The 13870-nt window shown below is 45.4% G+C and overlaps 1 protein-coding gene across 2 annotated transcripts in view; it reads right to left on the bottom strand.

The window, feature by feature from the left end:
- The window catches only part of LOC311102524 (alpha-1,6-mannosylglycoprotein 6-beta-N-acetylglucosaminyltransferase B-like), a gene marked incomplete at its 5' end in the record, with an annotated part of 85610 nt that extends 72479 nt beyond the window's left edge, over window positions 1–13131 (bottom strand). Inside the window, 2 exons of one of the 2 annotated variants that reach the window (XM_084143896.1) lie at window positions 10685–10797; window positions 12600–12667. In XM_084143896.1, the coding sequence (XP_084000022.1) occupies window positions 10685–10797; window positions 12600–12667 (181 nt within the window). Of the gene's footprint in view, window positions 1–10684; window positions 10798–12599 lie in introns of both variants that reach the window. The other variant, XM_084143897.1, reaches the window with a different exon arrangement.
- Window positions 13132–13870: the final 739 nt, after the last annotated feature.

Raw genomic sequence — 13870 nt, 5'->3', positions numbered from 1 at the left:
AAAAGCATCTCTCTTTGTCTGGCCACCCTGATGGAGGCTCATGTCTTCTTTAGTCACAGCAGCTCACCTCAGTACAGCCTGCTGGACCTCCTGCAGTGTGTCTCTGTCCGTGGGGACTATACACGCACGCTGTGACAAAGACCAATTCTTCTCTATTTTCATAACCACATCTGAGAGGACCGCCCTCTGTTTTAAGGGTGCCATTTTTCTTTCACTGAGGCAATTTGTGCATTTTATGGACCTGTACAGTAAAAAGCCATGTCTTCACTTTGAGAATTCAGTGAACAGCTCTATTTCAGGTAGTGATGACCGCTGAGCTACAAAATACTTGTTCTATCATGTTCTATCTTGACATGAACACATCAATGAACATAGCTGCAGTGTACGTCTTTACACTATGATGGAGTTAACTGCATTATTAGCATTTCAATGAACATGTGAACACATTGTGACAAGATAGCCAAGACATCGAATGGAGGTCAAATTAGACGGAATTTTCCCTCTTGTACATCCTGCACAATAGTTATTCAGCGCTCTGTTTTATCCTCACTTTAGTGGCTGCTGCCCAACCACTATATTTTCTGACGCAATACATGACCTACTATGGGTTACAAGATGTAGGGGAAAACAACATATGCGGTGAGAGTTCATGAGTTATCACCCCTCACTTGGCTTCCGGGCCTAATACGTGTGTGAGCCAGTCTACTTCCCTGGCCCCATATTACCGCCAGACTCCTCCTGTAAATGAGATGTGTACCAACATCCATCAGCGGCATTTGCTGAGAAAGCACACTGTGTGCACAGCTACAGTGCATTAACTGAGTGACTGAGTGAATAGACAAACAGGAGCTTCATAATGGGAGGTTCCATTAAAGGATGCTACAGTACTGTACTTAGCTCTGATTGAGTGTGTATAGCTAGTCTGATAGAATAGCTACTCCGATTGAGTGTAGAACAGCACAATGGAACTTCTACCTCTCATCTCTCAACAGTACAGGGGGGACAGACAAAATATGTTTACATCCAAACTACTGTATATCAACCATTTAAACAGCCTCAGCCTGCCAAGGGCAAATCTTGGCGAACATGACCTTTACCATTTCTCCATCTCCCCAACAGCCAGGCAGGGCCACGTTAATAGCCCCCATTGAAAAGGGGGTCTCCGTGGGGGAGGGCTTCAAAGACTCAATTAGAAGCCCCTGGAACACCTCTTCAGCCTTTAAGATAGAGAGGATCAAAAGTTTCAATCTTTCATGCCTTCCTTCCTTCCTTTCCAGGAAATAGGCCCCGACCACATCATCAGTTTCACCTTCCATGAAAGACCACCTGCATTTATTGGGATGACTCATGTACTGGAGGCAGCTCTACAGAGTGGTCATTAGCTGGCACAGCCACAATGTCATACAATCTGATTTGAAACCTAACCCCAACCTTAACCACACTGCTAACCCTAATGCCTAACCCTAACCTTAAATTAAGACCAAAAGTCACATTTCTGTTTTCATTCATTTTTACAATATAGCCAATTTTGACTTTGCAGCTGGTACATCTAGCGGATATCGCTCAGTTCTGCATCACGGACAAGACTCATCCTGACAAATGTTAACCTGCACCAATAATGGGGTAAACGTTTGTACAGCCACATGCTTCAAACAAGCCCTTTGGATATTTCAGTGGCCTACTGGGTGTAGCCAGGTAAAGCAACGGGACAGGAAAGGCAAATTGTACAATATTGCTCTATCAATAAGCAACAGCAGTCACTGGGAATAGGCTACAACATATTGATTGGTTTTGATTCAGAGGTCAACAAGTCTGAATTTATACATATCAATACGTGGAGGTAATTGAAATGCAAGATTCAAACACTGACTGTATGAAACCTTAGGAATCTATTCTATTTCATTGTTGGGTATCAATTCTGTATAACATTGTTTATATCCCCAGTGTGGTCACTAATCCGACCAGGGATGATCCTACAACTGTATGCCTGCTAATTCTCTCCCTGTCCACACAACAAGCCAATAAAGCCCTAGACAAACAGATCATCCAAAATAAATAGCATCAAAGCTTGCATAGCTGGATACTACACAGACAGGATCTGGGAAGAATCTACAAATGATTCAATGTATTGTAGTCCTCCCAGTAGCCTACAGCAGAATCATTTTGTACAGTACACTACCGGTCAAAGGTTTTAGAACACCTACTCATTCAAGTGTTTTCTTTATTTTTACTATTTTCTACATTGTAGAATAATAGTGAAGACATCAAAACTATGAAATAACACATGGAATCATGTAGTAACCAAAAAAGTGTTAAACAAATCAAAATATATTTTATATTTGAGATTCTTTAAATAGCCACCCTTTGCCTTGATGACAGCTTTGCACACTCTTGGCATTCCTTCAACCAGCTTCACCTGGAATGCTTTTCCAACAGTCTTTAAGGAGTTCCCACATATGCTGAGCACTTGTTGGCTGCTTTTCCTTCACTCTGTGGTCCGACTCATCACAAACCATCTCAATTTGGTTGAGGTCGGGGGGTTGTGGTGGCTGGGTCATCTGATGCAGCATTCCATCACTCTCCTTCTTGGTAAAATATCCCTTACACAGCCTGGAGGTGTGTTGGGTCATTGTCCTGTTGAAAAACAAATGATAGTCCCACTAAGCCCAAACCAGATGGGATGGCATATCGCTGCAGAATGCTGTGGTAGCCATGCTGGTTAAGTGTGCCTTGAATTCTAAATAAATCACAGACAGTATCACCAGCAAAGCACCCCCACACCATAACACCTCCTCCTCCATGCTTTACGGTGGGAAATACACCTTCGGAGATCATCCGTTCACCCACACCATGTCTCACAAAGACACGGCGGTTGGAACCAAAAATCTCCAATTTGGACTCCAGACCAAAGGACACATTTCCACTGGTCTAATGTCCATGTCTCGTCTTCTTATTGGAGTCCTTTAGTAGTGGTTTCTTTGCAGCAATTCGACCCTGAAGGCCTGATTCACACAGTCTCCTCTGAACAGTTGATGTTGAGATGTGTCTCTTACTTGACCTCTGTGAAGCATTTATTTGGGCTGCAATTTCTGAGGCTGGTAACTCTAATGAACTTATCCTCTGCAGCAGAGGTAACTCTGGGTCTTCCATTTCTGTGCCGGTCCTCATGAGAGCCAGTTTCATCATAGCGCTTGATGGTTTTTGCGACTAAACTTGAAGAAACTTTCAAAGTTCTTGACATTTTCCGTTTTGACTGACCTTCATGTCTACCTGGATAGCTACTAAACAATAGCTGGAACGACCTAGCGAACAGACGCGAACTGGCTGAGTCGATTCAGTGGCTAGCTTTGCACTTGGCTAGCTAACAGTAGCTGCTAGGGGTAAGTTATAACCTACATTTGTGTTTTGTTTTTACATACTGGTAACCAGAGTCGTTCAAGGGAATTCAGGACATGGGTGACTAGTTAACGTTAGCTTGGCTCTCTCTGTGTGTTCGTGCCGTGGGAGAAGGTTTTTTTTTCGTTGGCAGAAAGCAATGGCTAGCTAGTATGCTAACTATTCTAGCTAACTAACTGGCTGAATAAGTTGACGACGGACTCGCTCAAGCTGTCGGGACTAACCCACAACGTTAGACACGGACACGAATGATCTGCTTGGCGTGTTGACACACTGGTGGTTTGTTGTGGCCGAGTATTGGTGCTAAACCGTGTTACTGGAGCCTGGCATGCTAGTTGGCTATGGCGTCATAGGACTAGGTGCCCTGGACGGTTTTCACTGAAGAATACTGTACCAAGTTAGCTAGCTGAATAAACTAAGTTAGTCTATTCCTAGAAAACATTGAACCGCTGTAGTTTACAACAATTATAGTTTCTGAGGTGGAAGTTGGGAGAGTTATATTTAGGTGTTTCGGTGAAACGTAAGTGAGGGAGGCCCCGCTCTCTCGCTTTCCCAGATGTTCAGTTCATTTCATTCCGATCTCCTTTGCATTATTGTAGCCATTTTCTGTAGCCTGTCAACTATGCGTCTGTCTATCCCTGTTCTCTCCTCTCTGAACAGGCTATACAAACGCCTCACACCGCGTGGCTGCTGCCTCTCTAACCTGGTGGTCCCTGCACGCACCACCCACGTGGAGTTCCAGGTCTCCAGCAGCCTCTGGAACTGCCGTTCTGCGGCCAACAAGGCAGAGTTCATCTCAGCCTATGCTACCCTCCAGTCCCTCGACTTCTTGGCGCTGACGGAAACATGGATTACCACTGAAAACACTGCTACTCCTACTGCTCTCTCCTCGTCTGACCATGTGTTCTCGCATACCCCGAGAGCATCTGGTCAGCGGGGTGGTGGCACACTCTCCCAAGTTGACATTCTCTCTTTTTCCCCTGACCCATCTGTCTATCTCCTCATTTGAATTCCATGCTGTCACAGTCACTAGCCCATTCAAGATTAACATCCTTATCATTTATCGCCCTCCAGGTTCCGTTGGAGAGTTCATCAATGAGCTTGACAAGTTCCTTTCCTGAGGATGGCTCACCCCTCACAGTTCTGGGTGACTTTAACCTCCCTACGTCTACCTTTGACTCATTTCTCTCTACCTCCTTCTTTCCACTACTCTCCTCTTTTGACCTCACCCTCTCACCGTACCCTCCTACTCACAAGGCAGGCAATACGCTTGACCTCATCTTTACTAGATGCTGTTCTTCTACTAATCTCACTGCAACTCCCCTCCATGTCTCTGACCACTACTTTGTATCCTTTTCTCTCTCGCTCTCCTCCAACACTACTCACTCTGCCTCTACTCAGATGGTAATGTGCCGTCGCAACCTTCGCTCCCCCTCTCCTCTTCCATCCTATCATCTCTTCCCTCTGCTCAATCCTTCTCCCTCCAATCTCCTGATTCTGCCTCCTCAACCCTCCTCTCCTCCCTTTCTGCATCCTTTGACTCTCTATGTCCCCTATCCTCCCGGCCGGCTCGGTCCACCCCTCCAGCTACGTGGCTTGATGACTCATTGCGAGCTCACAGAACAGGGCTCCGGGCAGCCGAGCAGAAATGGAGGAAAACTAGACTCCCTGCGGACCTGGCATATTTTCACTCCCTCCTCTACATTTTCTTCCTCTGTTTCTGCTGCTAAAGCCACTTTCTACCACTCTAAATTCCAAGCATCTGCCTCTAACCCTAGGAAGCGCTTTGCCCCCTCCCCTCCCTCTCTGTGGATGACTTCGTCAACCATTTTGAAAAGAAGGTTGACGACATCCAATCCTCGTTTGTTAAGTCAAATGATACTGCTGGTCCTGCTCACAATGCCCTGCCCTATGCTTTGACTTCTTTCTCCCCTCTCTCTCCAGATGAAATCTTGCGACTTTTGACGGCCGGCCGCACAACAACCTGCCCGCTTGACCCTATCCCCTCCCCTCTTCTCCAGACCATTTCCGGAGACCTTCTCCCTTACCTCACCTCGCTCATCAACTCATCCTTGACCGCTGTCCCTTCCGTCTTCAAGAGAGCGAGAGTTGCACCCCTTCTCAAAAAACCAACACTCGATCCCTCCGATGTCAACAACTACAGACCAGTATCCCTTCTTTCTTTTCTCTCCAAAACTCTTGAGCGTGCCGTCTTTAGCCAAATCTCTTGCTATCTCTCTCAGAATGACCTTCTTGATCCAAACCAGTCAGGTTTCAAGACTGGTCATTCAACTGAGACTGCTCTTCTCTGTGTCACGGAGGCTCTCCGCACTGCTAAAGCTAACTCTCGCTCCTCTGCTCGTCCTTCTAGACCTGTCTGCTGCCTTTGATACTGTGAACCATCAGATCCTCCTCTCCACCCTCTACGAGTTGGGCATCTCCGGCGCGGCTCACTCCTGGATTGCGTCCTACCTGACAGGTCGCTCCTACCAAGTGGCGTGGCGAGAATCTGTCTCCGCACCACGTGCTCTCACCACTGGTGTCCCCCAGGGCTCAGTTCTAGGCCCTCTCCTATTCTCGCTATACACCAAGTCACTTGGCTCTGTCATATCCTCACATGGCCTCTCCTATCATTGCTACGCAGACGACACACAACTCATCTTCTCCTTTCCCCCTTCTGATAACCAGGTGGTGAATCGCATCTCTGCATGTCTGGCAGACATATCAGTGTGGATGATGGATCACCACCTCAAGCTGAACCTCGGCAAGACGGAGCTGCTCTTCCTCCCGGGGAAGGACTGCCCGTTCCATGATCTCGCTATCATGGTTGACAACTCCGTTGTGTCCTCCTCCCAGAGTGCGAAGAGCCTTGGCGTGACCCTGGACAACACCATGTTGTTCTCCGATAACATCAAGGCGGTGACCCGATCCTGTAGGTTCATGCTCTACAACATTCGGAGAGTACGACCCTGCCTTACACAGGAAGCGGCACAGGTCCTAATCCAGGCACTTGTCATCTCCCGTCTGGATTACTGCAACTCGCTGTAGGCTGGGCTCCCTGCCTGTGCCATTAAACCCCTACAACTCATCCAGAATGCCGCAGCCCGTCTGGTGTTCAACCTTCCCAAGTTCTCTCACGTCACCCCGCTCCTCTGCACACTCCACTGGCTTCCAGTTGAAGCTCGCATCTGCTACAAGACCATGGTGCTTGCCTACGGAGCAGTGAGGGGAACGGCACCTCCGTACCTTCAGGCTCTGATCAGTCCCTACACCCAAACGAGGGCATTGCGTTGATCCACCTCTGGCCTGCTGGCCCCCCTACCTCTGCGGAAGCACAGTTCCCGCTCAGCCCAGTCAAAACTGTTCGCTGCTCTGGCACCCCAATGGTGGAACAAGCTCTCTCACGATGCCAGGACAGCGGAGTCACTCACCACCTTCCGGAGACACTTGAAACCCCACCTCTTTAAGGAATACCTGGGATAGGATAAAGTAATCCTTAAACCCCACCCCCCAAAAAAATATATATTGTCAAGTGGTTATCCCACTGGCTATAAGGTGAATGCACCAATTTGTAAGTCGCTCTGGATAACAGCGTCTGCTAAATTACGTAAATGTAAAATGTAAATGTTAAAGTAATGATGGACTGTTGTTTCTCTTTACTTATTTGAGCTGTTCTTGCCATAATATGGACTTGGTCTTTTACCAAATAGGGCTATCTTCTGTATACCTTGTCACAAAACAACTGATTGGCACAAACGCATTAAGGAAATATATATTCCACAAATTAAATTTTAAGAAGGCACACCTGTTAATTGAAATGCATTCCAGATGACTACCTCATGAACCTGGTTGAGAGAATGCCAAGAGTGTGCAAAGCTGTCAAGGCAAAGGGTGGCTATTTGAAGAATCTGAAATATAAAATATAGTTTGATTTGTTTAACACCTTTTTGGTTACTACTTGATTCCATGTGTTATTTCATAGTTTTGATGTCTTCACTATTATTCTACAATGTAGTCTACAATGTAGCTCAAATTTAATTTAGACTTCTCTGAAAGAACATTATGGGCAACAGGTTATGATAAGTTCAGGCTGCCTCTAATGACTGTATTGTCTATAACGAACAGAAAACGGTGTACTGTCCTAACACAGTTTTGTTGAGGCTTTATCCTGTGGTTGCATTGTAAGTGAGTTCCATTATAAAAACAAACTGCTAAGGGAGAGGGAACTGTTCAGTGGGGAACGCCTTTGATCAAGCAACTTTCTCTTCCCTACATTAGAAACCAGTCTGTTGGTTTTCCTAATTGTTATACTTGTTCTCCCTTCCATATACATCTAAACTCATACTCTATCAACTACAGGTCCATTCATGCACTCCCACTAAAAGGCTTATTAACATCACAGTCAATCTGGGACATACAGTATTTCTATGCTCAGTTGGTCTAATGCGTAAAGAGATCCCCCATTATTTACTTGGCCCCTAGCCTTTTTCCTCCCTCTTGCAAAATACTAATTGTGTGTGTGTGTGTTTGTGTGTGTGTGCGTGCGTGCACTAAAATATCCTCATCACTAAAGCAGATTACAGTCAATAGGCTATCTGTAGCACTCCTGGGGCCAGAAGTAGCTGACTTGGTCTCTACTATCCTGGTGCTGCTCCAATGAACACTGACCTCCATCCCTGCCCATTCATTACACACACACACACACACACACACACACACACGCTCAGAGTTTACTTAGCAAGGCTTTCCCTGGTTGGGTAGCAGGCAGTGTTTAATGAGCTGAGGGCCAAATGCCTTCCCTAGACTGCAGCCTGTGAGTGGTTAATTTATCAGGCAGCATTCCAGCCTTCCTCTGCCTGCCCACGTCCCTCTCCCTTTCTCGCTCTCTCTGCTGGGGCTGGCGTGCAGCATGGCGGATTACATTACATGAAGATTATCCATCACTTATGGATTGTATCCACAGTTTGGAGGACGGAGAGGGATTCTGCTTTAGATCAGGCTTTCACACAGACAAACAAGCTGTCACTAGAGATTCCTACTGTACTGTATGGACTGTGTATTCTCACTGCACTGCAGCAGCATTTTAGTCTACAATCATGCATCACTGCTGCACAAACCATAAAAGCAAATAATCTGTCACAAACAGTACAAGTAGAACAATAAAGCACAATAATAATTTTGAGTTCTACTGACTTTCTATTGTTCTGTTGGGTGGTATACAAGTTTGATGGTGGTAATGTCACCTGATAATGCCCACATTGCCCTTTGAGGATGAGACAGTGTCAACCGAGGCAACAGTGCCCAAGCTAACATTGACTCTTCTAAATGGCCTGTGCACTGTGATATACAGTGGGGAGAACAAGTATTTGATACACTGCCGATTTTGCAGGTTTTCCAACTTACAACGCATGTAGAGGTCTGTAATTTTTATCATAGGTACACTTCAACTGTGAGAGACGGAATCTAAAACAAAAATCCAGAAAATCACATTGTATGATTTTTAAGTAATTAATTTGCATTTTATTGCATAACATAAGTATTTGATCACCTACCAACCAGTAAGAATTCCGGCTCTCACAGACCTGTTCGTTTTTCTTTAAGAAGCCCTCCTGTTCTCCACTCATTACCTGTATTAACTGCACCCGTTTGAACTCGTTACCTGTATAAAAGACACCTGTCCACACACTCAATCAAACAGTCTCCAAACTCTACACAATGGCCAAGACCAGAGAGCTGTGTAAGGACATCAGGGTTAAAATTGTAGACCTGCACAAGGCTGGGATGGGCTACAGGACAATAGGCAAGCAGCTTGGTGAGAAGGCAACAACTGTTTGCGCAATTATTAGAAAATGGAAGAAGTTCAAGATGATGGTCAATCACCCTCGGTCTGGGGCTCCATGCAAGATCTCACCTTGTGGGGCATCAATGATCATGAGGAAGGTGAGGGATCAGCCCAGAACTACACGGCAGGACCTGGTCAATGACCTGAAGAGAGCTGGGACCACAGTCTCAAAGAAAACCATTAGTAACACACTACGCCGTCATGGATTAAAATCCTGCAGCGCACGCAAGGTCCCCCTGCTCAAGCCAGCGCATGTCCAGGCCCGTCTGAAGTTTGCCAATGACCATCTGGATGATCCAGAGGAGGAATGGGAGAAGGTCATGTGGTCTGATGAGACAAAAATAGAGCTTTTTAGTCTAAACTCCACTCACCATGTTTGGAGGAAGAAGAGAATGAGTACAACCCCAAGAACACCATCCCAACCGTGAAGCATGGAGGTGGAAACATCATTCTTTGGGGATGCTTTTCTGCAAAGGGGACAGGACGACTGCACCGTATTGAGGGGAGGATGGATGGGGCCATGTATCGCGAGATCTTGGCCAACAACCTCCTTCCCTCAGTAAGAGCATTGAAGATGTGTCGTGGCTGGGTCTTCCAGCATGACAACGACCCGAAACACACAGCCAGGGCAACTAAGGAGTGGCTCCGTAAGAAGCATCTCAAGGTCCTGGAGTGGCCTAGCCAGTCTCCAGACCTGAACCCAATAGAAAATCTTTGGAGGGAGCTGAAAGTCCGTATTGCCCAGCGACAGCCCCGAAACCTGAAGGATTTGGAGGTCTGTATGGAGGAGTGGGCCAAAATCCCTGCTGCAGTGTGTGCAAACCTGGTCAAGACCTACAGGAAACGTATGATCTCTGTAATTGCAAACAAAGGTTTATGTACCAAATATTAAGTTCTGCTTTTCTGATGTATCAAATGCTTATGTCATGCAATAAAATGCAAATTAATTATACAATGTGATTTTCTGGATTTTTGTTTTAGATTCCGTCTCTCACAGTTGAAGTGTACCTATGATAAAAAATTACAGACCTCTACATGCTTTGTAAGTAGGAAAATCGGCAGTGTATCAAATACTTGTTCTTCCCACTGTATATGCAGGGGCACATAGCACAAACACAGATAACGTGCTCCGAAATGTATGAGCCTGCTTTCCCAGAGCACGGAACACTGACCAGGGTGAATACTAAAGACCTGGAGAGGGTGACATCTAAGCAAGACTACAGGGAGGTGAGGGGAGGATAACAATACCCACATCACCATCTCCCCAGGCCCCCTAACCCCCACCTGATGAGCAGCAGACTGAGGGGGTCTGTCAGCCAGCAATCAACGGCTTCTGCTGCACTGAGCGTGTTCATCCCTGTTTATTGTGTGCAGAGAACGTATGTAGTCAGAGGCTGCCAGGCAGCACCGAGAGAGATGCTGTACCATCTATATTCTGGAGCTTACCTTCAGCTCGCATGGTGAAGGGAGTGTCTCCGGGTCGCTTGACCGAGAACTGACCCCCCAGAGAGGTCATTAGGAAGCACAGGCTGAAGAAGCCGATCCCCGCCACAAAGATCCTGCAGGGACAGGGACCAGGGCAGCCAGTAGACAGAGAGCAAGACTCAGGGTTAGAACTCAGGGGGAACAATACGAGAGACACGAGGGAGTTAAGGCAGGGGAGGAGAAGAGAAGGGGGGAGTCAACTGTCAGAATGAAAGCAAAAGAGCTGTACAGTACAAAAGGAATGGGGCGCAAGAAGATGATGCAAAATAACAAAGAAACTTAACGAGCTGAGATGACAACTTTGAACTTGATGGCCATTGAAGTCAGCTTGCTGGCACCCGGCCCGCCACAAGGAGTCGCTAGAGCGCAATGGGACAAGGAAATCCCGGCCATCCAAACCCTAACAACGCTCGGCCAACTGTGCGCCGCCTCTTGGGTCTCCCAGTCACGGCTGGCTGTGACACAGCCTGGGATCGAACCCGGGTCTGTAGTGACGCCTCAAGCACTGTGATGCAGTGCCTTAGACCGCTGTGCCACTAGGGAGGCTTCACTTAGTGTTCTTTCCATTTAACAGAGTATCCACTTGTTGAGACTAGAGATGGATGATGTATCAATCAAATCATCATTCTTAACTCATCTACCTATGGCAATGCTGGGGATCTGGATGTGGACAAAGGTAAATGGCATATTACATACAGTAAATGGGTCTTGTGTATTACACAATGCAATAAAAGTAAACAGAAAAATGAAAACATTAAGGATTACATTCATAGACAGTTGCATGTGTGACTGCGACCACAATCCTTGTAGACATTTTCACATTTTCAGAATGGTGGGTGGAAATTAATGCTCATAAGATGCCTTTCAAAATGTAGATGACGTCCTTGCGTGAGAAAAGTGTTCCACTGAAAAATGCTCATTCAAATGTTGAAATGTTTGAAACAATTCTCATCCATTCCTCCAGAGGAGAGCTGCTGGATGGAGAGCTATATTTACATATTGCATGCCACAGCTCACATTACTTGCTGCTCATTTATTATATTGCTTTCTTCCCTCTCATCCTATGCTGTAAGGGTAGCCCTTTAAAAGAGAGCTGAGCTTTACTTAATTCAGAGTAACAATTATACTCTAAGAAACTAGGAGAGTTACTGCCTAAGAGCACTGTCACACCCCATTACTGTCCAATATTTGGGCTAATGGTGAAGAGCTGATTATTGTGCTCATGAAAGCTAAAACCTGTTTGAGCAGAAATACACGCAAATAGTTTGTATCACCTACTGTATGCTGATCTGTTCCTTTGTGTGTTTGCATACCACTGAACACATTCTACACACCAATGAATGAATTCACAGTAGACACTAGGCAGAAGCCTAACTGATTTTAGAGTGCTGGCAGGGTTCAGGTTTACAATAGTGATCAGAGTATGCCCAAGAGCTCTAAAACAATGCAGTGATCCCTATTGACTCGTGTCAAGTGCATAGTCCTACTGTATAGGTACATGTAATTATATTTACAGACGCTAATTAAGGCAAACTACTGTAGTAATATGTAGTTGATATTCAGCAGTCTTGTTGTGCACTATCTGCAATGCACCCTGATCCGTTACGCCATTAGCCTACTCCTTGCTTTTATGAGGTTGTCATAACATGTTTCTGACATGACAGCTCCATTTTCACACCTCTATTCCATCAAACGTGTATAGTCCTGTCAAGGCACCCTGACCATTGTGAGCTTTGTTTTAGCCTACTCATGACATTCCCATTTTCATAAGGTTAACTATATTTTTTAACTCAATTTGAGACTTAGGCAACACACAGAGAGAATACTGATGGTACATCGAGACAACGAGAATAGTAGCCTACATGTAAATGCTTACCTGAATGGTTTGAACGTCAGAAGACATCTTCTCACCATAGTTGAATAGTCTGTGTTCACAGCACTCATTTTCCGGAGAAAGACAAAACGCAAAGAGCCCCCAACATTGTGTATATTTCACAAAGTGTCCTAAGCGCAAACATCAACATAGTAATTATGAATGAATAGAGTTCTGAAAATATTGATACATCGACTTCGGAATCGGATAACCAATACTACACGTGCTTGGTGTAGTAAAGTTCGGCGGGAATACACTCCGCTTGCCCAGCTGCATACAACAATAGTTTGCCTCCACTGAGTTGAAATTAGTCCGTCAACCCTGACTCCGGAGTCCTAGCCGTTCTGTTGGAAAAACACAAGTAATATTGTTCACTCCTCTCCTCGTTAACATGGTAAACGTATGTGTTTCAAGTAGGGAAAAGGGTGGTAGAATTATCGAGAGTAAAAGTCCATAGCAAACGGTCAATTTGTTACATCTTATGGAGACGACTGCTTCATTCAATGCTCACCAGTGAGCACACAAGGCTCCATTCGCTTTCTGGCGGTGAATTTCCAGATTGTGCAAGTAGCCTACAATTGTCTTCAGTGCAGCGCCATCTAACGACTGATAAATACAATCAAAAGTTTCAGTATTTCAGGAAAAATTACTCCTGTTTTCATAAAAAAATTACCCAGTCAGCCCTGCACTGAAGCCTAAATCAAAATAGCAGTGAATTAGTCTCTAGAATAGAAAGCCAACATCATAAATAGCCTTGTTCCTACAGTTTTCTACTTAAAAGCACACGAGCTATTCAATACAAAAATACATGTTTAGTCTTTGGACAGTATACATTTACTTGAATCTTACATACCAGCTTGTTCACCCGTTGCCGCTTTGGGCTACTTTTTCACTTTTAGCACAATGACCAATTCCCTTTGCCATCAGCAGCAGAGCAGACAGATCAACAGCGGCACTCAATGGTCTGAATGGAGGACACTCAAACCAAGTCACTTATCGACTGCTGCAGTGTGACTGGTAGGACTAGGACCTGACGCTTTTGCATCAGTGAAGAGTTTGCACCTGTTAGACTAGCCTGCTTTGGCCCATTCTATGAATCTGACTGATAATAATCTACTCTACTATTCTAATATATAGCTAGGTAGGCAGAAGTTACTCACAAAGTTGAAGGATCTCACCTTTCCACAACGTATGAAAAAAATATCTATCCTCACTCTGGCTTTTTGTTACCTAGTGAAAATGAAGCATATCAAATAAGATGATATGATAAATGA

Source organism: Coregonus lavaretus (genome assembly GCF_964263955.1).
Source record: "Coregonus lavaretus genome assembly, chromosome: 2".
Classification (NCBI taxonomy): Eukaryota; Metazoa; Chordata; class Actinopteri; order Salmoniformes; family Salmonidae; genus Coregonus; species Coregonus lavaretus.
Note: the sequence above shows the minus strand (reverse complement) of the source record. Positions and strands in the feature narration are given on the sequence as shown.